The 25975-nt window shown below is 48.2% G+C and overlaps 1 protein-coding gene across 12 annotated transcripts in view; it reads right to left on the bottom strand.

The window, feature by feature from the left end:
* Nucleotides 1–479: 479 nt before the first annotated feature.
* ZBTB46 (zinc finger and BTB domain containing 46) overlaps nt 480–25975 on the bottom strand; it is a 57251-nt gene continuing 31755 nt past the window's right edge. For 8 of the 12 annotated variants that reach the window (XM_086760556.1, XM_086760555.1, XM_086760554.1 and 5 more), the window contains 7 exons: nt 23654–23935; nt 17653–17825; nt 16402–16453; nt 16008–16310; nt 10500–10675; nt 4536–5730; nt 480–3984 (listed from right to left, as the gene is read on the bottom strand). In XM_086760556.1, the coding sequence (XP_086616682.1) occupies nt 5344–5730; nt 10500–10675; nt 16008–16310; nt 16402–16453; nt 17653–17825; nt 23654–23935 (1373 nt within the window). In that variant the 3' untranslated portion in view covers nt 480–3984; nt 4536–5343. Of the gene's footprint in view, nt 3985–4535; nt 5731–10499; nt 10676–15036; nt 16311–16401; nt 16454–17652; nt 17826–23653; nt 23936–25975 lie in introns of those variants that run through there. The other 4 variants (XM_086760557.1, XM_086760562.1, XM_086760564.1 and 1 more) reach the window with 4 other exon arrangements.

The raw sequence follows: 25975 nt of genomic DNA, 5'->3' as shown, positions 1-25975 counted from the left end.
CAGACAGGCTCTGCACTGCAGGGTGGGGAGCCCCAGGCCCCTCCTGCATCCTGCTGGGATGGCATCGCCTCCTCCATCCTCCCGGGAGCTGGGAGAAAGGGATTGTAATCTCGAATAAAGCCCTAAAAATAGGGGAATTGCCCCCACCCCCCCACCACGGGGGACGAACCACAGGCGCCTGGGTGGGACGGGCATGGGGAAGGTGAAGGTGAAGGCAGCATCGCCCCTCGGCCAGGCTCCCCGCGGGGGCCGGGGGGGATTTTGGGGAGCGGGGTCCCTGCTGCAGCCCCACCTCAGCACCCAGGGGCGCGGGGGGTGCAGGGCCCCGCAGCATCGCTGGGCCGCAGCTGGGGGGGGGGGTGCCCACGGCCCCCAGTCGGCAGCGTGAGAGTACCGGATCCGTACAGCGCGCAGTGGGGAGGAAAAAATTGTCGTATTTTTAAAAAAAAAAAAAAAAACAAACCAAAACCAAGACAAAATTTTAGCAGCAACTTCCCAATTTATTGAAACTGATTGATTTTTGCAAGGATGTCTACGCTAAACCCATCACAAAGCCATCATCACCCAGAGGCGCGCCTGCCGCACGCCCGGCGGGCGAGGACGCGGGAGAGCGACTGGAAAAGGTCAAATTTACCTGAACTACATTTACAGAAAACCAGTACAACACAGCCCTCTTCTCCCACCGACTTCTGGTTACCAAAACCTCCTCCACCTCCCCAAAATATTAAACACATCTTCAATACAAACACAGGTTTATAATAATTAATATAAAGTCAGTATAATATAGAATATTCCCAGAAAAAAAAAATAATAATCAACAATCTTCAAACGCTGTCCTTTGTCTGTTTAGCTTTATTTTCGTAGACAGGTTTAAAGCAGGTTGAAAAATAAATATATATGAAAGCATACACACAGCACTCCTACTACGCGGAACTGAAAAAAGGCAGGAATTCCAAACAACAATATAGAATCTGAAAAATAAAAAGAACCATGACGTATGGCTTTCTCAGGAGCTGCACGTGTCACGGAATGAGCTCAAAGATTATCTTTCACCATATTGCAAAAAAAATCCAGTTTTTGCATTATTTTCACGGAGTTTCTTTCCTAAAGGGCGATGTGCAAACGGGGAAGCATCCAGGCCGGGGCGGGGGGCTGAGCCCCGCCCAGGTCACTGATCCCGAACGCGGAGCAAACCCCAACGCAAGGCGGCCTTGGCTTTGGAGAAGCGGAGTGTTTAAAGGCAGGAGCCGGGGGAAGAAATGCAACGGGACCTGACGCCACGGCGGCTTGCCTTAAATACGGAAAACATTCCTGTTGCAGTCCAGACGCTGATTTTTCACTAAAGAACAGAAAAGCGAGGAGAAGGAGAGTCACCTCACAAACCTTCCGCAGCCCCCTCACCTCCCAGAGTCGCTCTGCAACTGCCAGGCTCAGGGTGACCCTAAACCACGCCAAACCGGGACACTTATGAGTTTTAAAGAAAAGGTTCGGAAATAACAAATGGACAGAAGGCCACGCAAGGACCGCACTTGTCTCCGTCGGCCGAGACCCCTCCCCGGGGAGCGCCCGGCCAGGGCCACCTCGCGGACGTTTCGGGAGGGCGACGCTGGGCGCAAAGCGCGGCTGGCAACGCTCTGTGCGCGCCTGGCTTTTAAAAATGAGGGCAGTAACGAAATTCAGGGGGGGACACTTACAAGTAGGTATGAGCACTTGAAAAAAAATCAGTCGTGAGTTCTTGAGACCAAGCGTAAGTTTTTTACCTACAAGGGAGTTATTTTTTTTTTTTTTTGAAACTACATCTGTACATACATACACACACATAGATATATTTAGAAAAAATTAAAAAAAAAGGGAACCTCAGTGAAGTATACAAAGCCCTGAAATACAAATACAGAGGCGAGACGGGCTGGGCAGGACGGGCAGAGTCACCGGGGTTTTGCTGAAATCTCCGAGAGCAGACGTTTGCATAGGCAGCGGCTCCGCCAGGCGCCCGGAGAGGAGCCCGAGCGTCCGGTCGCGCGGAGAAACTGATGGGAGTTTTAGACAGTTTCGGCATAAAAAAAAAAAAAAAAAAGAAAAAAAAGCCCAAATGCCCTTTTCCACCCCAAGCCTCAGGAAGCGCCGGCGGGAGCAGGGAGGTTTAAAGCCCAATTCCTGCGTTTCCAGACCCGCACACCTCCATCCACCCAGAGCACGTGAAGCACGCACCGGGCGCTAGGAGTTTATTTGGCACACAGTGTGCGTTAGCCGTCGCAGCTCGTGCTACATTACGCGGTAGCATTGCAAAAGTTCCCTTTTCCAAGGATTTTTCCGGTTTTCTCTCCTTTTTTGGGCTGATTTTTTGCATCCTCGGCTCAAAGAGCTTCAAAGCGGCATGGCTAGGAAACACTTCCGCGAGCCTCCCTTCCGAAAACAAGGAAAGAAAAGAAAAAAAAAAACATTTCCAAAGGAATTGCAAAGTAAAGCTAAGCCTCCCGCCACCCCGATTGCAGATTTCGGGTCACCCAAGGGCGAGGGCGGGGAGCAGCGAGGAAGAGGACAGAAGAGGACGCGGAGCAGCATGTCCCGCTCCTCCCCGAAGGTACGGCAGCGGACGCAGGCGGGCAGCGGAGCAGCCGGGCGAGACGGAATGTCACCGAAACCGAGGGCTGTCGAACAGTTTGGGGTTTCAATTTTTTTTTTTTTAAATAGAATTTTACATACAAAAAGCAAAGCTACAGGTATCTCTGAAGTACTGTACGTATTTGTCTACAGGTACCGGGAGAGGCTGGAGGTTCAGGGCCTCAGACACCCCCTGCCCCCTCCGTATTTACAGGATAACTGACAATAAATACACAGCCGCACCCCGAGGGGCAAAGTCCGGGTAACGCAACGGCCACCTCGCTGCGGGACCCCCGGCCGCTGCGGCCGCGGGGGAAAACGGTACACGAAGGTCCAACGGTGAAACACCGGCTGGATGCCTTTTAAGTAGGGTAGGAGGGCTTCACAGGAAGCTAAAAAGCAAAATCAAATTGTTTTACAGATCAATAAAAGCGTTTCTGCGTGACCTGTTCCTTCAGGAGCGGCGCGGTCCGTTCTCCCTGGCCACAAGCGACCAGGCCACCTCGCTCCCTCAGCCCGGCGGAACGGCAGCGGGGACGGCGCTGGCACGGCCTCGCCGAGCCCAACCCAGGATTCGCGGCAAGACCCACGTTCCCAAGTCGTCGGCGCGCGACAAAACCGAGGGACCGGGAGCCCGGGAGGCTCCCAGCGAAGGCGATGGGCGGCGTGAAGCGGGGAAACGCCCGCGGAGAGAAGGCGGGAAGGGATGGAGAAGCAGGGAGGGGAACCACGGAATCACAGAACGGTTAGGGCTGGAAGGGACCCGAACGGAACGCCGTAAACCGGGATGCGACTCAAACCGGGGATGGAGGAAGGACCGGCTACCGCAGGTGCCGGGATCGGGGCTCCCGCCGCGCTCCACCAAACCCCGGCGCTGGGTGGCTTAAATCCTCCAGGCTTATTTGCTTGACTGGGGTTTACTGTACTTGTGATTTCCTTCGCTGGGGGAACGAGGCTTTCGGCCCTGCAGGAACGCCCCCCACCCGCAGGGCTCGCCCGCCCCACCACGGAGGAAGAGAGGGAAACAGCACCTTTAGTCGCTTGGCTTTCCGGCAACGGGCTGTCCTCTGCGGGACACTCCAGAACCACCACCCACGCGGCACAGCAAACTGCTCCGCAGCAGGGACAGAGGGAGGTCTTCAGCTTTTTTTTTTTTTTTCCTTTTTTTTTTTTTTTAAAAAAAAAAAAGCACCAGAAGCAAAGAGGAGAAGGGTGAAACAAACTTCTCGGAACAGGACACTTCCACCGCGCTTTGTCACCGCTGTCATTTAGGTGCAGCCGGAAAAGGCAACAGCGGCCGATACGAACAAGGAGAATCCAACCACCGGGAGCTGCCCCACAGAGACTGGCAGGAGATGCTGGGAGAGAAAGCTGGCTCTTACACTTGGGAAAAAAAGGAAAAGGGGGAAAAAAAAGGAAAAGGGGGAAAAAAAAGGAAAAGGGGGGGAAAAAAAGGAAAAGGGGGGGAAAAAAAGGAAAAGGGGGGGAAAAAAAAGGAAAAGGGGGGGAAAAAAAAGGAAAAGGGGGGGGAAAAAAGGAAAAGAGGAGGGGAAAAAGGAAAAGAGGGGGGGAAAAGGAAAAGGGGGGGGAAAAAAGGAAAAGAGGGGGGAAAAAGGAAAAGGGGGGGGAAAAAAGGAAAAGGGGGGGGGAAAAGGAAAAGGGGGGGAAAAAAAGGAAAAGGGGGAAAAAAAAAGGAAAAGGGTGGGGGGAAAAGGAAAAGGGGGAGGGGAAGGAAAAGGGGGGAAGGAAAAGGAAAAGGAAAAAGGAAAAGGGGGGGGGGAGGAAAAGGGGGATAAATTAAATTTTTGAGATTGGCAAGGGAAGACCAGTGCAGGCAGGCGAAAACGCGGCCCCAGCAAAGCCTACGGGGGGAGCAGCAGCGTCCCGCCCAGCTGGGACCTCCTCACCCTGGCTCCTCGCGCTTCCCCGCTCACCCTGCACTTGGCTAAACGCCTCGTTCTGCGACGGTTTGCATATATTCATGAAAAAGGCAGCAAGGAGGACAGGCAGAGCTGCCTGCGTCCCTCACAGCGCAGCATTTCGGCGACCGCGATGAGCAAGGCTGGAAGACGGGACGTGGGCAAGGCGCCAGCAGGCCCAAGAAACGCCATGACCTTTCCTTCTTCGATGGAGATTCTTTTGGAAGCTAAGAACCGGAGGAAAGAATTCATAAGGCTGTAATCTGACTTGCCTTTTGATCTATTTGGCTCCACAAAAACCAACAAAACCTCTCTTTAAATAACTCCGCAGAAGGCCTGCAGGACCAAGGGAAGCCCTCCAGCACACCGATTTGCTTTCACGACGTTGGCTCGTCCCCGCTGCCGCTGGGACCGCAGCGCGCAGACAAGCTGTTGGAAATACAACCACCACCAGAAAAACCAAACCGGCGTCGGACACGAACCCCCCCGGTGCCGGGGCCAGGGCGGGAAGGGCGCGAGGACTCGGGCTTCACCCGGGCTGCAGGAGCTCCACCGCACGCGCGTGCGGCCCGGCGGTCTCGGCCGCGGCCGGGGCCGCTCGGGAAGGGGAAGGCGAAGTCAGCCGTGCCGCTGGCGGCGACACCGCTAGGACAGCATCCGAGTGGGACAGAGAAGGACTTGTTTAGAAAACACAAGAGTTATTTTGCACACATGGACGACAACAAGGCTACTGAGTTTTTCCAACATACTCCTTCCTCCCCCACCCTCCCTCCCCCTACAAACAACAGAGCAAAACAAAAACCGGAAAAAAAAAAAAAAATCCCTAAGAAATCCAAGTAAAATCCTTGTCGTTCTCCCCAGAGTTGTCCTGCTCCTGCGGAGAGTCGACGTCTTTGTCATCATCTAAAATCACATCATCCTGTGACATGCCCACGTCGTCCTTCCACTTGATGTCGTCGTCGTCTCCCATCTCTTCGTCTCCTTCCACTTTGATGTCGTCCGGGTCTTCCATGTACGGCCCCTCCCCGGGGTAGCACTCGTCCGGAGAGCCTTCTCCTCCGTTGTGGTCCAGGTGGCCGGCCACGCCTCGGCCGGAGCAATCGGCACAAACGCCGTGGCGGCGAGAGCCGTGCTTTATCCCCACGCTGGCCGCAGACATGAACACTCGGTTGCACACTTTGCAGACGTATTTTTTATCTTTGCTGTGCACCTGGAAGAGGAGAACGACCAGAAGAGTTAATGTCGCAGGGAAGGACGCGCTCCCCCGTCCGCCTGCAAAGGCAAAGCCGCCGTCGCGGGCTTCCGTCGTCACCTCAAACCCACCACAGTTAATTCAACCCTGTGCCGTTACTGGAAAATGATTCTGAGACTGCCTTTCAATCAAACTGGTAGTTCTGAGAGGAACTTTTTAATTTTTTTTCTCCCCTTTTCTTCTCATTTTCCTGGGGTGCAATAGTTGCGTTGTACCACCACCAGGTGGAAAAATCTTAAAAAGGAAAAAAAAAACGCCACCATCCCCAGGCGCCAGTTCTCTGCAGAGCAGGGTGGAGCAACCCAGGATCAAACCGCTGGGAATGTCGCGGCAATTCAGTGCGGGAGTGGGATCTCCCTCCCGATCCCGCTGCTGCCGAGAACCAAAGAGCGGGAGCGCTGTGAATGCATCCCCTATAGCTAAAAAAAAAAAAAAAAAAAACAAAAGCCAGCCAAATGCACGTCTAACCTTATTTCTGACTAGTCTGGTGGCTGAAACATGGTTTGTCACAAACGCTGCTGGTCTATAAATCACGCTGCACTCCACGTCCAGGAACACCCGGGCACGGAGCTATCGCACTTCAGTGGGAAAACGCTCGGCAGGACACCAGGAATCACTTCAGGACTCAAACTTCACCACACAACGAGCAAAATCACGCGCTTGGAGAAGCACAAACCACCTCGTCAGAGGTGAAATGTGTGGCCGGCTGCTTTTGCCGTGTGTGGAGGGCAAGGAGCCTGCTCAAAACGCTCACCCGCTCCTCTCCCAAAGGAAACGGCCAACCGGTGCAGGGAGAGCTCCTCAATTCCACCACCACCACACTCGTCAGGTTCTTTCATTTTTTTTATATATATACACACACACAGAGTACACTTACAAATACATAGATATTGATTTTATTTATGTATATAATATTTCAGTTGGAAGGGACCTACAACCATCATCTAGCCCAACTGCCTGACTACTTCAGGGCTGACTAATATATACTATACATGTATCTTTTATTTTTGATATATATATAATTTTTTCTATATATCCTAATGCCACAGCGGGACAGCCCAGGAGCTCACCGTGGCCAGTGCCCCGTCGCTGGCACTGCTCAGAGGAGACGCTTTGGGAAGCGGTGTAGAAGTGGAGAAGGCTCCACCTTTCACCACGCCGCTCAGCGGCCAGCAATTTGGGGGTCGTCCAGAGCGAGCCGTTTGGTGCACGCCATCAGCTACCAGAGCCTCTGGGCACGTCCTGCCCGTGCCGAATCCTTTTCTGAACTCATTTATCCTTTCCCTACCCAGAGCGGCCCGCGGGGAAGGGTTTTGCTAGTTAAACACGCCCTGTGTGGAGAAGCCCTTCCTTTTATTCTAACCCAGCTGCCTGGCGAGGCCAGTTCCCCGCTCCTGCCCCAGCACGGGACCATCTGCTCTGCAGCCGGATTCTCCGTCACCCTCCGCTCCCTGCTCGTCCGAACGCTCATCTGAACAAAAGGTATTTGGGAAGCAGACAAGCTGACCCCCTCAGCCCTCGCTACCGCAGGACGCTCGCTCAGGCTTTGTGTTGCGCCGGTCCTGACCGCACTCAAAGCCCGCGAGCGCTTCTGATGTGCTCTGGCTCCGGGCTCCCTTTGCTCTCAACTGCAAGCAAAGTAATTGTAGTTTTCCTTTTTCTTTCTTTTCTTTTTTTTTTTTTTTTTAAACTATGTGCAAGCTCTTTTTAAAGCAGGTAGACAGGTCAAAGTAATCTAACAGGACCTACAGGCATCATTCATTTTTAACTGTTAGAAGAACCATTTTCAGGAATCAGGAGCTGAATAGCGTTACAGAGGGTGGTCGAGGGCGCAGAAAAAGGGCTAAAAGAGCCCTACAGAAAAAAAGAAATTACAAAACAGGTACCAAACTGATGCATAACCGAACTAGCTGTTTAAAAATCCTGACCACAACGCTGCCAGTTTAGTCGGTGTATTCCGACTAAACTACGTTACCGGGCTGCAGTTCACACATTCCGTGTGAACGACGCTACCGGGTGCAGCCGAGCAGAAATTGATCCTGCTTCCCTCATCACCAAAGTAGCGAGTGATAAACACAGCAACGGAGCTTGGCCCTCAGGATCTGAAAACGCCGTTAGAAAGACGGCATTCTGACTGACTGAATACAAATATTCCCAAGGGAGAGAGGGGGAAATCTTGTGCTGACAACACCCTACATTTCTGGGGGGACAAAAAAAAAAATGCTGCAGAATGAGTAACAGGGCTCGAAACCCGCGTGCTCGCAGCGGGACCAAGCCCACCGCTCGGATCTGCCTCCACGACACCAGCCCCGGGATGTCGCGGGGAGCGGGCCGTCCCCCGAGCAGATGGCCGGGTGCTGCGCCGAGCGGACGCGCGCACGTGCGCGGGCGGAAGGAAGGAAGCGGCGGTAGGCGGTGGGGTTTTGAACACCGGAGCAGCTCGTCGCGTGAGCCCCTCCATCATCCCGGTGCCGGGCACCGGGGCGCAGGCAGCACCGCCGGCACCCACGGCAAGCGGACAACCGGCTTCCAGCGGAGCGGGCAGCAGCGCTTCCCAGGAACGCAGGCGATGGCAGCAGCGGCACGGCCGGAGCAAGCCGCGTGGGTGGTGTAATGCCTGCTGCAATAACCAAGTTTGCTACGGATCTTTTAAAATAATTTTTAAAAATTATTTTGAAAAGCTATTGCAAGGAAATAGAAGCTCAGTACACAAACACAAACTCTTTCCCATCTGAATGTATCCTTTTAAGGCATTTGCAGTCACTTGCGATGCTGTGACGGACCAGGTAAGAAAGTTCAGTAGATACAGGATGACACGGGACAAGTCACTTCAAACTAGAACCAAGAAACTTTCGGTTAAGCGGTTCAGGGTTTTTTTTTGTTGGTTTGTTATTTTTTTTTAAGCTGAAAACCTTGAGGGTATTACATGGGTAGGACTTCCTTCTGGACACGGCCCGGTCACTGCAACGGGGCGAGAAACCTCGGCTTCCGCTCTGCCACCACCAAGGGAAGCACCGCTTGAGATGCAAAGATTTTAGAAAGAAAATCTTGATTTTACTTCAATATTGCAATTCCGAGAAAACAAGTGTTTCTATTCAATTCAAATTTTATATAAAGACTATAAAAATAGGCTTTTTAATCTGAGTTAAACTAAACCAGTCCCTTTTGTCTTTGGTTATCAGTTAAGGAACTGAGAAAAACAAGGGTTTTGGGGCGTTAAACCTACTTCCTTTTCCTACACGTTTTTATAACACGTCTTTTTATTTGATGCACACCAGCATTCACCTCTGCAGATTCACCTGAGAGCTGACAACTAAGCCCCGAAATGTCTGACGCACCAGAAATAAGAGGAGAGAAGCAAAGGCAGGAATCCAGCAGTTAACCCTGCCACCAGCACTTCAGACAGCTGCACAACTGCTTTTGTACAGGAAGATCACAGCGTCATCTGCATGAAAGGAAACACCCCGTTTTGCAGCTTAATTTTAAAAGAAACTTCAGATAAATGACAAAACAGGAATTCTTCCGGGACCTCACAACCCCCCAAATCTCCGTCCTGATCTGTTCAGCACATCCATTCCACGACAGCGCTGAGCCACTTACGGCTCTCTGGAAACGAGAGCAGATCTGTGTTGTCAGGGCCGCTCTTTTTCCAGGAACTGGCACTAGAAATTCGTAATCCAGCTGGTATTTTCTAAACTAGCTTCACTCCTGACACAAAAGAAGTCAGACAGATTCAGACGGACCCGTATCCTCTCCTGCGTGCGTTCACAAAGAGCCGATTTCACCGCCCCGGGTGTAAAACAGAACTTGAACTTAGTTCTCAGCAGAAAGAAGTCAGTTTACCAAGAATGATTCCAGCAGCAAAAAAAAAAAAAACCCTGAGAACTGAAATTAATTTGCAGATCACCTCCTTTTCTCTCCTGGAGGGTACAGGGCGTTCTCCTGTCCTCCTCACGGCGTGCAAAGACATCCCGATTCTCCTCGGTACAGAAGCGTACAGAGCAAGAAAAGGAATTGCAAGTTTTGTTACACTGGAACCAAGCTGCTGCTATTAAATTGCGTTACCGCTATTAAACGGCGCTACCGCTATTAAACGGCCTTCGCAGGAAGGTACGCAAGGGGACGCACGCGCCTGCAGGACTGGGATGAGGGAATTAAAAGTTCTTTGTGGCTTTTTGAGAACTGCAACCAGGAAAACACTAATTACTCTATGCACACCTCCTCCAGTTAGATAGTCTTTACATTCAAAATTTAATAGATAATACAAATATGACATTCAAAATTTAATAGATAATATAAATATGACATGGAGAGATAATATAAATATGGGAAAAGTTATTTAAATGACCTCAAGAAATCAATTCTTAGCCACTGAACTGCCAACGCTCATGTATTTTTTTAATATCTCACTGTATTTGAACCTCACAGCTACGATCCCCAGTATTTAAAAGAAAAAAAAAAAAATCAAATTTTCTCTACAAGCTTAATTAGAGAGGCAACAGAACTTGCTGGCGTGCACTACTGAAATAATTACGTAGAAACTATTTGCTCTTCCACAATATCACCTCTATATCAAACTTTGAGAAAGGTAGGGCAAAAAAAATAATAGGGAAGTCTTCAGAGGAGCCCCAGAAGGGAAAACAAAATCCAGACCCAAATGAGACGAAGCTCCCGTTCCCTCCAACGGGAAGGAACGGGCGGTTCCCACCCAGCGCCCGCCCCCTTACCAAGGTGTGCCGCTTCATGTGCTCCCGGCGGGTGAACTTCTTCCCGCAGATCTCGCAGGGATAGGGTCTCTCCCCGGTGTGGGACCGCATGTGCCTCTTCAGGATGCACTGGTGCATGGCGGAGAAACTGCAGTACGGGCACTTGAACTTCTTCCTGATGACCGTGAACTCGTTGACTGTAAGAGAGCAAGCGAGACACCCAGGTTACGTCAGGAACGCCCCAAAACGGTCACTCTTCTCGTTGACTATTTCACCGCTAAATTAGTTCACTATAAAATCACGCTCTCACCTCTTGCCCATCTTTATTTTTTTAATCCTCATGGCACTTTTAATCCTTATATTACTGCACTTATACTACATCATTAAAGTGAGGAACTTCAAGCACCTGCATCGCAGAAGCTTTTGAACAAAGCGGCACACAAACACTCAGCAACAGCCGGTAACAGACACTGCCGATTGCCTGCTAAACGGCAAACAGAGAGGGCTGACAAGCTGCTGTAATTCTGATTTATTAGAATTCATTACCTTAAATGCCAAGATCTAAAATTGTACCACCATTATTCGTGGAAGAAGTTGCTGGCCGTGACCAGAAGCCCACAAACCGAACACCCCGACGGTGCCACGCGCTTTTGTTTTATTTACGGGGCGACGCAAGAAGATCACACGCTCCAGGAGGATCCCAAAGAGACCAAAGCTCACCCAGAAGAAACAGGACAGCTACGACAAACATACACTACGTTACCCAACTCAACCAGTATTACCGCTGGGCATGGATACAGAAACAGGAAGGGATGCGTGACGTTGAACTACAGCACGAGCCCTGCAAGCCTCCTTACAAGACAACGGCACACAGACTTCACGGACATTTTTTTCTGTCCCTCCCAATCGTATTTGGCTGAACTAGAAAAGAGATGCATCCTTTCAAGTCATTCTGACATCGCTGATCCTTTTCTTCTGGTCACCTCCTTAGAACGCGCCGACAGTGGGCCCAGGGGACACGTACATATCCACAGCCCACGGGTCAAGATCTTAAAAGTTGCCATGATATGAGTTTTGTCTTCACCTTTGTTTTGACTATTTGGGATTAAAGATAGCCTCCACACAGGTAACTTTGTGGGAAAAAAAAAAAAATACTCCCTTTGATGAGCAGTTTGAATTGGATCCAATATTCTTACACTCTTCTCTCGTGCTCCTAACTTGCTGCTTTGGGCTGCTCAGCAGCTGTGGTGGCCCAACCTATGGGTGCTTTTTTTTTTGGTGAGGTTTTTTCAGCACATTTGTAAAGCTGTCAAGAGAATTTCCTAGCCCAAGGGGGGAAAAAAAAAAAAAAAAAAGAGCCCACTCACCTGGGCCATGGCTGCGATAGTGATGACGGGGAAAGCGAACGCTAAGGGTGTTTTTCTCACCCGTCAGCAAAGATTACTGGCTGCGGTCAGGCAGAATTCTGAAGGGCCGGTTTCAGGCGACTGCGTGCTCGCACGGCTTTGGGAACCTCCCAGAGCAGAGCCGGGAACGGCCTGGAACCTCCCTGGAGCCTCCCGGCGCCCAGAGCCCGGGGCAAGCTCTGGTTGATGGCCCACAGCTCGGCCGGGCTGCACGGCCCTTCTCCTACCCCATGCCTAACTTCTAATTTGCAGTATTTTTTTAAACAAATATAACAGAGAAAGAGTTTTCATATTCTGTAATGGAAAAGTATTTTTTGCTTTATTTTCTCCTTTGGATTTGACACCCCCTCGTCTGTACAATCAGAGGCAAGGAGCTCACTTTTCCTACAGGTCCTTAAGCAAGGACCACTTTTACGACACAAAGCTAGTTACGATGAATACGATTCCGGTTTCATCTCGTAACGGCTCGGTTATTAGCGACAGGCCACACAAACACTTCTCTTCCCCAGGATCACCGTAAACCTATTAGCACGGAGTCTAGACAAGGTAAGCAAGCTGTAAGCCGATCGCGGGAAGTCAAGAGGGGACACGTAACCTCCTCCCACCCACCCAAGGCCGCGTCCAGTACTGAACAGCACGAACACACGATGCGTGCAGACCGCAGGGCGAGCCGCTCGGCACGCCAGGTACAACCACCTCACCTGGGAGAAAATGGACACACTCACAGGAACCAGACACCAAGACCACAAAGCGGAAGCGCTTTGGAGAAGAGAATACCGCAAAATCCCGTGTTTCCTGCGTGCCCAGCCCGTACCCCATCCCGTCCCCTCCTACACGACCAGATGCCTGCTCTCGCTCACTGTCCGTACCTGTCCCGTCACTGCACTGCTGAGCTACGGGGCACCACCTGTACCACGCACACCCAGCCGCCTACGCGTTTGTGTTTCCAACAGCGTATTCGTAACACCTGCCGATTTCAAGATCCCTCGTGCTCGCTTCTCCCTGTATTCAGCTGGAGAACATTTTCAGCTTCTACTGTGCTTATATTTAAAAATAGTCAGGGAACACTTTTTGCAGCTGTAGTTTTATTGAAAACTATTTTTTTCACCAAACAGCCATTTATTTAATTTGTTTATCTACAAAAAGTAAACACCCGAAAAAGAACATCGTGAGAAAAATATTGCAGAGTCAGCATTTTCACAGTGCTGTTCAATATATGCACCCACAAGTACATACATTGAGCGAACAACATACCAGCCTTGTACAGGTATAACCTTTTGTCTAAATGACAGTATTTTATAGAGCTCAGGTATAGCAGCATTAAGGTCCTAAGAAACGATCTTTAACAAGATCGCGGAGACCGTTAACAGTAGCGCCACGGATAACGAGCTACGGCACACAGCTACGGGAAGAACAGCGCCAAGAAACGCCGACCGTCACACAAACAGTGCCACAGCAAAACCCTGTGTACTAAACTTCGCTGAAGTATTTACAGAAGATGTGCATTTTTAAAACCAACACAATAATGCCTGGAAAAAAGCCTTCGGGAGGTTATCTCAAGTAACTTTCCTTACCTCACGGAGGCTGTGAAACGAAACCCCTGAGCTGAGAGAAGTAAAACCCCCGTGCCACGCTGCCCGGTAGAGCTCCGTATTAACCCCGCGAACGGTCCGTAGTGAACCATCACTGAAATGCTACACTCGTTTGGTTATTAGGAAGAACCCACAAACTTGAAGAGAATCCTTGTCCACTTAATTCTCATTATATGTGAGATTAGAAATAGCAAGGTGCAATGTAGCTGTCAAACTTGCACTTCCCAGCATCTTCCCACGCCATTTTCTAACACAAAAATCCTGCTTTTAAAAAGTTTTCTGCACATACTCCGTAAGCCTCTGCCATGCTATACGCTACGTGCTAACCTTTCAAAAAACCTGCTCTGGGTCCTGAGGTAACACTGGAAATGCTGCGTGCAGGAACGAGGGAGCACTCTGATGCACAGGCCAAGCAAAATACTACTTAAACCTCTACGAGAGAGAATGAGCTGACCTGACTACAGCAAAATAGTTCCATGTTTAATTAAATTCTCAAATATGAGAAAAATGAACAAACATGAAACGCCATTAACTACTATCACGTGAACAAAGCCTTTTGAAATTCACTGGAATTGCTTTTGCTGGTATCTTTCTTTTCCGATTCAGACAACGCTACTACCACGCTGCTCCCAAATTTCCAGATTTTGGTCACACTTCCTTTTGTGGCTCAGCTTTCTCCTTCCTCACTTACTGGCCATTTAAGAACAAAACAAATTACGAAGCAATTAAACCGACACCTGTAATGAGGGAAGCTGACAGACAATAAACTGTACACATTCACAGACAGCCCCGATCCACAATGCCAAAGACGTCAATGGGAACAAGAGCGAAAAAAATGAACGTGACTTTGGGAAAAAAAAAATAAATAAATTAAATGATTGAAGTGTGGTGTACTACACTGATTATACAGGAACACATTCTCAACTCTGACCTCGCTCAGACGAAGAGTAAGAGCTAAGCCAAGCAGGGAAGCTCTGGCTTCCCAGCCCTGAGGCGGCACGGAGCCACCTCCCCGGAGCTCCGACTCTCAGCAGGAACGGGCAGAGCAGCGCCGCACCGGAATATACCTGTTCCCTCTCCAGGAGGGCAAGGGAAGCGGGCACCGGATCATCCCTCTCATCCAGCTTTCCACAGGACACAGCCTTGCAAGCAGCTCTCCACCGGAGACCTCCAGGCTGCTCAGAGTCACCTTGTGCACAAACAAGTATTTCTCATTTTGTCTCCCTGAGATGCAACAGTATCACGAGAAAGAAATTTTCTGAAGAACTCTAAAGATCATTTGTAGAAGCTGCTCTCGTCTCCTCAGCTGCCTCCCTGGGACACCAAGGAAAGCAACCCCACAACGCTGAAGCTGCAGCTGCTGACAAGCCGTGTTGTACGCCGAGCAGCTGGGGAGCACTACACTTGACTACGCTACTTTTCATTTCACAGTTGCTATAATCTCTTTTTGCATGTAAATATATAGCAAGAGACACAGAAATAATTTCATCTTTTAAAAAAATAAATTAAGTTCATGTAATAAAATAGGAATTACGGTAAGACTTCTACCCTCCAGTAACAGCCATTCCACTATATAAAACAAACGAGTCAGAAAAATGTACAGAACTCCTGAAAGCCACAGCCATACTCCAGTATGTTTTTAAGAGAGTCCTAAAAATACCCAAAGGTAATTATCAATAAAATCCACAAGCCTTGCGACAGCTTTCAATATACCCTGCTGCACACATGAACACGCAGCATGCTTTACTCTTTAAACGACACAGAAAAAACAGAGTTTATAAACGGCTTACGGGGCTGAGTAACCCAGTGCTTCCACAGCTCCTAAGCTCAGGCTGAAAAACCCCAAAACGCCCGAATTGTCTCACGGACAGAGCACTAGACCAGAACTCAGAAGGCTGAATTCTATCATTAAGTCTCTCGCTAACACGCTCAACGAGCTGAGGTATGTTATTTTCCCAGGGAACGTGAGGAAAACATCACCATTTCTTTTATAAAGCACTTTGAGATCTACTGATAAAAGAACGTTCAGGGCAGTATAAGCACTCAGTGTCACCACAGCAGCCAGACAGCCAAAGGCCCACGACACGGACGGACCCAAGTTATCTTTGCGCAACAACCGCACCGCAGCTGCACTCGCACAGCACCTGGAACCAGCGCGTTACCGACCCCATCAGCTTTGGGAGTCACGCTGTTGTATTACACCCCCGGCACGTTTATTAGCAGCAAGAGAACAAGGGAACAATTTGCTTTTCCTGATTTAAGAGAAGTGTCTCACACACACAACGGTAGCTACGCATCCTCGGGATCCTCGTTTTGTCCCACCCTGTCCAAAAGCTCCCACCCGCCCGGCCGGGCAGAGCCCAGGTAACACGCCTTCACGTGGTTAGCGAGGTTCTTCTGCGTGCCAAAGCCCCTGCCACAGAAGAGACACGCAAAAGTACGCTCGCCCGAGTGCACAGACAGCAGGTGCCGGTTTAAGTCTGTCTTGTCTCGAAACAGCTTGGCACACTTAGGACACTGCATCTTCTTACAGTTGAAGTGGATGGTCTTCTCGTGCCGATCCATGTTGGATTTCAGAGTGAAGCTCGCGGGGCATTTGGAGCACTGGAAGCGGGGGAGCTGGCCGGGAAGCACGCTGTCGGGTTGGGAGCAGCCAACCAAGTCGAAGGGGAGCAGCATGGAGAAAGCGTGCTCGTGGATGTGCTCCTTCAGCTCTTCCGCACGCCGGAAAACCCTCCTGCAGAAACCACAGGTCAGGCTCTTGGCGAGGGCTGCATCCAGGAACAGGCCATCAGTGCCTGCGTCCGTGTCTTCCGATCTCGAGAAACTGGTATCTGGAGCAGAGATACACACACACAGGTACAAATCAGTGACTTCTGGTATGAAATAATGAGAGTTTAAAAAAATATTTTTCCCTCTATTTACCTGAATCAGAGTTATCAAAGTGCCACAGTGCCAAAAATCCATCGTAAGCGGCCTGCAAATGAAAAGTACATTTAGGTTAAGACAAGCATTGACGAGAACGCATCTTTGTAGTCAGTGCTCAGACTCCCACCTTATCCCTGCCTTCACCCCGTCTTTAGGGGAGGCTCACCATTCGGCTTGGCAACTCTATGTGCCTTTACAAAGCTCTCACTGTCAATGCAGCTAAGTTAACTGGGCCATATTTTGAAAACTGGTGTTTTCAAGACAATAATCAACACATCTATTTAGGTCCTGGGTATCTGCTCAGTTTTCAGCCTCGCTAAGCAGCTGTAGCTCCCACTGAGGCCAACGGGAAAGCAACGCTGGATAGAAAACGTCTAGCAGATACAACAGGACTGGAAATTTTTCCTTTAACCCTACATAAATATTTTTTTCTTTCCCCACATAAAAGCCTGTAGAAAACAAACACCTTCTGGGTAGTTCCCTTTATGCAACGCTCTCTGGCATGGCTGACTATAACTATAAATAAAAGCTTTTTCTTTTTTTTTCTTCTTTCCCCGTAAAGCATTTGCAATGTGCCAGCGCGTGGCAGATGGCAGCCCTCTAGGAGCAGAGGCACGGCACAGCCTGGGCAGGGCTGCCGGAGAGCGGGGAAGCGGCCACCAGCCGCTCTGACCCGCTCGCTTTGCTGCAAAGGAAAATCCGCGTTTCCACCCGTTTGGTTAACGCAACTGAAGTATCACTCAAAAATCTCAAGAATAAGAAATGGCGCAGGAAGCTATGGATTTTATGGCAAACTCCTGGCTCCCGTAACAGAGAAAGCCAGCCTGCTTCCATCCGAATTTAGACAGTTACAAGAAACTCAAATGCAAAACAGAAGCGGGCAGTGGATAGCTGGGGTCTCGGCGATCGTTATGCCATTATTATGTTCTCGTATGCAATGTTTTGCAAACAAAGGGATTTACCATAAAAAGGGAATGTATACTTTAAAAAAAAAAAAAAAACAAACCACAACAGTTTTTTGTACGCAACTTCTGTTGAGGCAAGGCAGAAAGGATAGAATTAGGACAGCACCAGCCCTGACCTCAACAGACCTCTAGTTTTAAAATAACCTATAGTTAAAAACCCAAAAAAGCTAACAGATCAAAGTATAAGGTATTACGGTCTTTCAAAGCACTCCTAACTGGGGAGAACTTGATGGAACAGATATCTTTGTATTTAAATCTCTTTGCTTTTCCCCCCCGATCTTACCTGGGTTGAGGAAGGCACCTCTCCTTTCATGGGGGTTTCTGGTGACACTTCACCAGAAGAGCAGACCTCAGGGGGGCTCTGAGTGGCAAGGTGTGCTGAAGGCAGCGGGGGAGACGGCGCTTCCACTTTGCCATCACGTTCGCCCCTTGAACGATTCGAGTTGGTGCCAGGCCCTGGGGAACACAGGAAACGAATCTCACCCACGTGAACCAGCACCAGCTGGCGGTGTTAGAACAGGCCGGGCAAAGGCATCGCCGCTTATCTTCTGTCACTGGGAGAGAACGCAGCGGGACAGCGACGCCGGGCTTTTTTGCGGGGTGGGGTTTTTTTTGGCTTTTAAAACCAGCCTCCCCACCCAAAATGCCTCGTCTGTGCACGATGTACGTGGAATTGTATCGCGTGGCACGGTCACTACAGAGTCCGTCGGGAGAAAGCAGCACAGTGTAGCACAAGTATCCAGAGCAATCCCACTTCTGAAAGACACCTCTTGGAGAAGCACCGTTTCAAACACACATGTTTCCATCTTTAAGTAACGTACACACAAACTTTATTCTCCTACTACCTTTGTTGAAAATTCACGTCCAAGCTTCAGACCTCAGGATTCGGCGGCGGTGTTTTATTGAGTACAGTACTGTCAGTCCTTGATCTCAAAGTGCTTTACAAAAGATGGGAAAAGATATTCCTCTCATTCTACAGTTAGCAAGCAGGGAAGTTCAAATATTTGTACAAAACTATTCAGTTACCCCTGCCAGTTGTTACATTCTAAAAATCTACCACAGTTAAAAAGGAAAACATTATTTGCCCTCTTGCACACACTGCAGCAACAGCCGAATAGCAAGCAATATTCCAGAAACGGCACCGATAATCAATGACCAATCTGCACACCAGTAAAGACCGCGGAATCAAGATCAGCGTACATCACAGATCATTAAACAAACTTAAACACCTTGACTGAATCTTGGAATGACATATTGGGCAGGTCAGTATATTTGAAAAGCAAGCAGGGAAAATCAGAAGGAAATATGGCATAAAAGTAAATAAATTCATATTTAAAGCACTATGCCCTAAAGGGTTTTTTTATTCCTAACATAAAAGAGCCTGACTGAGACCTTTTCAGATATAAAAACACACTCTTTAATGCAGCTACAAATAACAAGTCAAAGTTTACACTACGGCTGAACACAACACGCTGTGATCTGGGTCACAACAAAGCATCGCGTGAAACCGCACAAAGGCTTCGAACCGCGAGCAATCCCAAAGCTAACTTTTTATCAGCTACCAAAGGAAATTCTGCTCTTGTGCCACCGGCTGGATGTTTGATTTACCTTCCTCCGCTTTGATCGCAGATTGAAATCTCTCACAACTCAGTTAACTCCATCCAAGCATGGTAACAGTACCTCGGGTTCTCATTCTGGCGGGGCTCGTCTATTGCTGTTACGATTCCAAGGCAGGACAATAAAATGCTAAAAGCCCATAAGTTGGGGACAGGGAAAAACGGAGGCGGGTGAAGTGAATTCCTGCCTAGCCACCCACACGTTCCTGTTCTCCTGAACATCCCAAACGGATTCAAACTGCCCTGTTTACATCGAAGCTCCCCACTGGGACCAGCAGCAACTTAGTGGCATCTCTGGGTTGCACTTCCTTAAACAAACGGTATTTTGGCATACAGTAAAGATAACCCAGAGGAGTCTGGCTTGATTAATTCTTTATCAGCACCCCTGCGGAGTCATCCAGGTTCCTAAGAAACCACGCATCTTGTAAAGGAAGAGTTAAGGCTAATGAACGAGCAATCAAACAGATAGAGTAAGGAGAGACAATAAACTCCAGCCTCCAACATGAGCCACGAAGATGCACAAAGCAACAACATACAACGATGATTTTTAAAACAACAATGAATATTTATTTGGTTTCAACAACTGGAAGTAACACAAGAAGAGAAACTCACAGAAGTGACCCAGACTTTGTACGGGAGAACGCAAACAGCACCTGAACTGACGTTTTGTCCCTCTCTGACTAGTGCTATAGGAAACCTTTTTCCCTCTTAAATTTGTATTGAAATGAATTTTAACAAAAAGCATTTTAATGTCTAAATCAGAAACCGAAAGCGCTTTCCTTCAGTCAGCTTTGTGTACGGAGGGTGACGCACTGGTTTAGCAGTGTTTACAGGGCTACAGTGTTCCCTGACAGCCGGACAGTACGCTATTATGGAAAAGAGAACGGCAAAAGTTCTTGTATCTCATTTCAAATTGCATCCCCTCTCCCCTAAATCTTCGTTTACCATGTACTGAAATTCCACGCCAAACTGAACACCTCTAACTCCTTCCTAGGGAAGCTGACCCCTGTGTAAAATGTATCCTGTTAACATCCAGTGCAAGTACCAATTATTGGCTCCAATGGGCCACCCACTAAAAATAACCTATTAGCTGGTTTGCCCAAAAGAAAAGGGCTCTGTGTACCGTGTAATCACTTGGACAGCAAGCTTCAGAGGAATTGCTTCTATAAACAGTTCCAGTTGCAACAGGGTAAACAGGAAAAGCCAAACTTAGACATATAAAAAATACGCAATGTCCTAGTCTGAAAATGTGGAAGAGCTGCCCTTTAAGGCAGTCCGTCGCCCCAAAATCTGAAAGTTTTCTGACTTCTTTTTTAAATGAGAAAATGAGGATGTAAGCTAACCAACTCATTTTCTAACAAACATTCAAATTCTCATTCTCTTGATTATCCTTGGCGAAACCAGCCAAAAACATTCAACTGAAGCCTCTGAGACTTCGTAGATGTGGTGTAACCGCACGGAACAACGCTGCCAAAGTTCAGTACCAGAAATGAAGCAAGACACACATTATTAAACCAATGAGCTCAGAACAGCGCCGGTGAAGGTGGAAATTGGGAAGGAACAATCTGCTTTTACAGACAAACCATGAAAACGTGTACAGATGAGGAAAACCGAACCTCCTGTAAAGTCTCATCCGAAAGACAGCCCAACGACAAACTGGGCAGGCGCCACGGCACCCCAGACGATCTCGGTGGCACCCAGGAATAACCGACACGGACTTTTTCCTGCAAAACCTGCAGGTTCTTTAGATTTCGGACAAGCTTACAAACAACGTCAGTCTTGACGCACGCAATTCATGTAATAAATTCTCAGAGCCCTTCAGCTGCAGGTTATCTGGCAACCGCGTTACCCAAACGGCAAGATATTAACATTTTCCCTCCCAATTATCAATTAGTTTGAACTGGTTAACTTTGGAAACACTGTACTTACGTTTGACTACATCACAGTGATACAGCAGCCCACCCCAGGCTCCGTCTTCCACCAGCAGAATGTTAAATAATTGCACACTTCATACAATCATTACAACACACAACGAATCAGGAAAAAGAACCGGGGGTAAAATGAAAGCCCTGGGGTGCCCTCTATTAACTTTTACAACAGCATGAACCACGCGGAAGAAAAAATGCAAACTTGTACGCAGTAACTTGGTGAGTAATATCCCCTTTAGAAACGGCTCATCAGAATTTTAAAGATGTGTAATATACTCTTCAGATCTGTTCATCCTCATTAAATCTTTTCCTCCAGAAGAGAAAAATAAACGGGAACGCTGCTCCTTGAGTCAGTTACTTACTGGAGTGCTTCCTAAGAGAGTACGAAGACAATCCAGTGACAGCAGTTAACATTAGAAACACACTGCACATCTTATAAACTCAAGAGAGATGGATCACTTAAAATCCTTGAAATTAGTGCATTTTCTTTTCAAATTGGACAGATGAAAACTGTGCTGATTTTGGCTTTTTTTTTTTTTAAATAAGATATATCTATATCTGTATATATATATATCTATCTATCTATATATATATATATCAAATCTTGTTCACTGTGCCCCTGCCTATTCCCCCCAGCTTTTTTTTGCATATAACCTAAGACTTAAAATGACTCAACATCCTCAAATTGTGTTTAAAGAAAAATGTGAAAAACACCTACCAAGCTCCCATCAACCTAGACTGCGCTTTTAGATCTCCAGCATCTCCTTTCCATCTGCTGTCCTGTCGCTTTACACGCTGAAAATTCTCATTAAACTTCATCTCCTATTGTATTCAGAAATGACCACTTAAAAGCAAACAAGTCTTATATCAGAAGATCTCTTCAAGTGATTAAAATAAATCAATACCTGTGAATCCTGAGTAAGATTAAAAAATGTGTCTCAACTCCTTGCTTCTGCGCAAAGCCTCTCACCAGGCCACAGCCACATCCACCTACGGTGTCAGAGCCACACACCAAGGAGCAGTTGCTTTTGTCTTACAGAATTCACTTTGCTTCCACGAAGATGAGATACTCGAAGCTCAGCCGAATGAAATTCAAGTAACAGTGAGGTGACTGGAAAACAGGGACCTCAAACACAGGCTGGAAGGACCTCCTCAGTCATCGCCCCCCTCACTGAGCTATCATTCACCCCCTTTCCCAAATCTATCAAGCTTTAGTTCAAACCCAGCTGGTCTTCTGCCCACACCGTGTCTGCTCCCGAACCCCGCTTCTCAGCTGGTCCGGCAGTCTCTAATTTCTAGCCCAAATTTATGACTGTCCTGTCCTCATTTGTCTTTATGCCAAGTGGTCCTTCAGCTTTTAAGTAAAATCTGAAATCCTCCAACCAAGAGAAGGATGATGGATAGAGGGCAGCCCCAACGTTACTCCAGTTTATCATGACAGACGATGAAACCGCTGATTTCACCCGTCACGAGTCGCAGACCGGAACACGCGGCGCATAAATCACGCTCGCAGCCGTGCATGGATCTATGCTCCCAGCCGTGCCGGTGCCAGCTGAGGGCACTCTTCTCACCGCACGCGCGCCCGGCGATGGAGCTGCTGCACGGGAGCTTGGCTGCTTCCTGGCGAGGAAGGGACGGGCAGCCTAGGAGCCCGGTTTGAACCGTCGCAATCTGATCTCGGTGCAGACCATTCAGGAAGCGAACTACTGTGCAAGTAACATTGCATTTGCAATTTCCCCCCAAACATTAAAGCTGCAGAGTAAGGTACAAAAGTTCTTTTTCCCTCTACATTTACAAAGATTTTTTTAAAAAATAATTCAACTGTTCAGACACGAGAAGCAAAAGAAGACAGTAAGTCTGACATTATGTTGTGCAATTATTTCCCTTTATCATACAATGTAAGTGACCATTAAAAGTTCTCTTTTTTTGTCATTAAGGAAACTAAAAATAAGTATCTCAAGTGAACTTTTAATTCTACTTAATTGGTCAGTTTTCTCAGTATAGATTAAAACAAATCTTTTCTGCTGAAAAGTAACATCTAATACTCAGAAAGCCACCACTTGCTCTTGTTCTATTTTATGTCATAAATGATATCCCCGTCTTCTGAGAGTATTATTAAAATACAGCAGTAACCATTTCTCTCTCTTTGTGCACTAGAGAATCAAACTGTTTTCTGACTGCAATGAAGAAAATACAAAAGTATGCTGAAAAATAAGCTGTCCACACGTAACGGTACACATCGGCTGTCTCCAACAGATCTCTAGTAGAAAACATTCATTTCCACGTGCAAGGATAACAAAACAATCAATAGCTGCTCGATCCTGAGAGAGAGGTCTAAAAGGAAACAGCAAGAAGTAAGGATCATGCGATCTACGAAATCACAGCTGTTTCTATGGCCGCAGGACCAACAGCCAAGCCTTTCAACGTTAGCCAGTTTTGGATCTAAAACCTTTGGAGCCACTTCTTTTACCGTAAGGACTCAAATGCTTCTTGTTCTGTTTGTCAAGTACCATTTTGCAAACAAGTAAACCAGAAATTTGAGGACAAGAGCTACATGCATATGCACTAAATCCTTCAGATGCAAGTTTTCAAGTTTTATGGAAAGTGGGATTAAGCAGGACTTAACAAGTGGATATAAACATAGCAGCAGCAACAAACGAGACAGTGACCTGGATTTTCTTCTCACTCAAGATTTCACTTAAAGTATCAGTAAACAAAAAATATAAAAATACAAACTTACGAGAGAGAGAATGCGTGCCTTTGGGTAAGTACTCAAAGAGCAGAGAACTATCCTCTCCCAGCATGTCGGCTTTCAGAGACAGCAAACTGTTCTTACTCATGAGAGCCGCGCGCAGGTTGGCGACGGTGGCAGCCTGGAGCGCGTCCTCCTTCTCCGGAGTGAGGGGCTGAGAGATGTAGCTGGCTTCCCCGCCGATGAGGGCTTCGTCGACGTTGGCGTAGGGGTCCGACCGCTCCACCCTGCTGTCAGAGCTGCTGGGCTCTGTGACTGTCACATCAGCACCTGCGGGACGAAAGACGCCGTCAGAGACGCAAACAAACTCCTGAGACACGGCACGCCGACCACGCGCGCCAGTCTAACCGTGGGTCCCAATAACAGAGAACGGGGAACTTATCACCACCTGTTCTGGCCTTATTGTCACCGTTCACCCGTCTCGATCCCCTTTTCCCAGAGTCTGAAGATGAACGTGGCCGTTCAGAGGCTCGATGGAAAGCGTGCCCACCCCACAGCTGGGGGTTCTGCTCTTCCAGCCGCTGCCCATCTGGGTAGTGCCCACCACTTTGCTTCTGCCCCATCAACTGGGCTCCGCTTCGGCACCCCACAGTAGGAAGGCAGGGCAGAGGGAAAGAGAGGTGTTCCGCCTTCCCCACAGCCAACAACTGGATAAAACCGTATTTATTTATTTTAAACTAACGTTTCAGGATAGTCTGCTAGTACTGAAATGACTTTCAAACTTCTAAGTTCTGGGGTTTTTTCCATAATTTTACACTGGTAGTCTGAATTTTCATCCTTTCATGTCTTCCCCATGATGAAGGTTCTGAAAAATCCAGTAATAAACAGCCTGTAATAGTGGACTGCTAATTAGTAAATTCCTTGGAGTCATTTATTTGAAAAACACACAGTAATCAGTGGTTCCCAGCTTATTTCTACACAGAAGTGATACCAAACCCCAGAGATTAGCCAGCTTACAACAGGTGGCTGCTAAGAAACTGTATCAAAACATAGCACACCATTAACAAAAATAAGAACCAGTCAACCTAGTCAACCCAAACAAAAATGAAAAAGCTATGATAAGGTTAACGCCTCCCTGCCAAAACAGCATTTATTTTTGTGGGTTTGGGAGGTCTAGTTAGAGCCTCTCTGTTTGAACTCTGACTCTCTGTAGTCTTCGATAACCTGTGTATTTCTTATGTCAAGGAAAGTGACTCATCCTTCTCTCTACTCTTCACACAAAGCAATACATCCTCTACCAAGTTACCCCATTTTCGAAGCGTTTCAAACTCACCGCAGCGCCCCAGCCCAGAATCCGCAGCAGCGGCACACGGCTGACGGGCTCAAACCCCGGCCGAGCACCCAGCAAACAGGGCACTGCACATTTTATTGCCTCCTAGTCCAACGTGCGTTTAAAATTACTTAACGCAAGAGGCAGCTGTTACCGTAACACCAATGGTGGTGTTACACGGACAAAATGAACACTTTACAAACTCCCCTGGCACTTCCCAGGGCAAGGAATTCAGTGCTGCCCCTACACACCACTGCAACGAACCCATTCCCGTACAGGTTTCCTTACGAAGAGGGAGGAGGAGGAGTGCGGCACACCCGCACGCAGCTGTAGCGTTCAACAACTTCCAACCAGGGCACGGCACCAATCTGCACAGCCTTATTAAAAACGCTAACGAGGACACGGGCGCAGTGCCTACCTTCTGTAACCTGGAAAGCTGCTCACGGAAGATCCGTATTTTTATCCCCACTTCACAGGCAGTAAGTGCTGGAGAAAGACGGGGTGACTTGCTCAAGGAGCCCAGCCTGCGGAGCCAGGATCAGAGCTTCCCAGTCCCAGCCCAGAGCACATCAGGCTCCCTAACAGGTTCAGATGGGCTTCGCTAAGCTGTACCGTACTGCCAGTACCTCTCGCTGTTAACTTTTTCCACTTCCGTTAAAAAACAAAAAGCCTCAAAGCAAACAATCAGGAAAACAATCACTAGCAGAGGGCTCCTACACCCCGGCGATGTAAGGAATCCCCAAGGCTGGGGGCCACAGACACAGCAGCAGCTACGGAAACTATCAGAGATGCTCTCTCTTTAAATCAAACCATCTTCCCTCCTCTGCCTGTGTTTTGCCTGTACAGTCTCGTATTATCAGTTTTATTAAATCTTAGCCAAGCAGAAAAACTCAACTGCTTTGAATTTTTACATATTTTGCCATCCCTCTGTTACTGAGCGCGCAGCTAACAAGTATGTACATTTTTTTAGATGATAATGAAGTTCATTTTAAAAAAACCAAACATATTCCGCAGAAAGGGAAGTTACAAGAGTTTAAAAA

This window comes from Chlamydotis macqueenii, chromosome 16 (genome assembly GCF_036417535.1).
Source record: "Chlamydotis macqueenii isolate bChlMac1 chromosome 16, bChlMac1.mat, whole genome shotgun sequence".
In the NCBI taxonomy this organism is placed as follows: domain Eukaryota; kingdom Metazoa; phylum Chordata; class Aves; order Otidiformes; family Otididae; genus Chlamydotis; species Chlamydotis macqueenii.
This window is presented reverse-complemented; position numbering and strand designations above follow the sequence as displayed.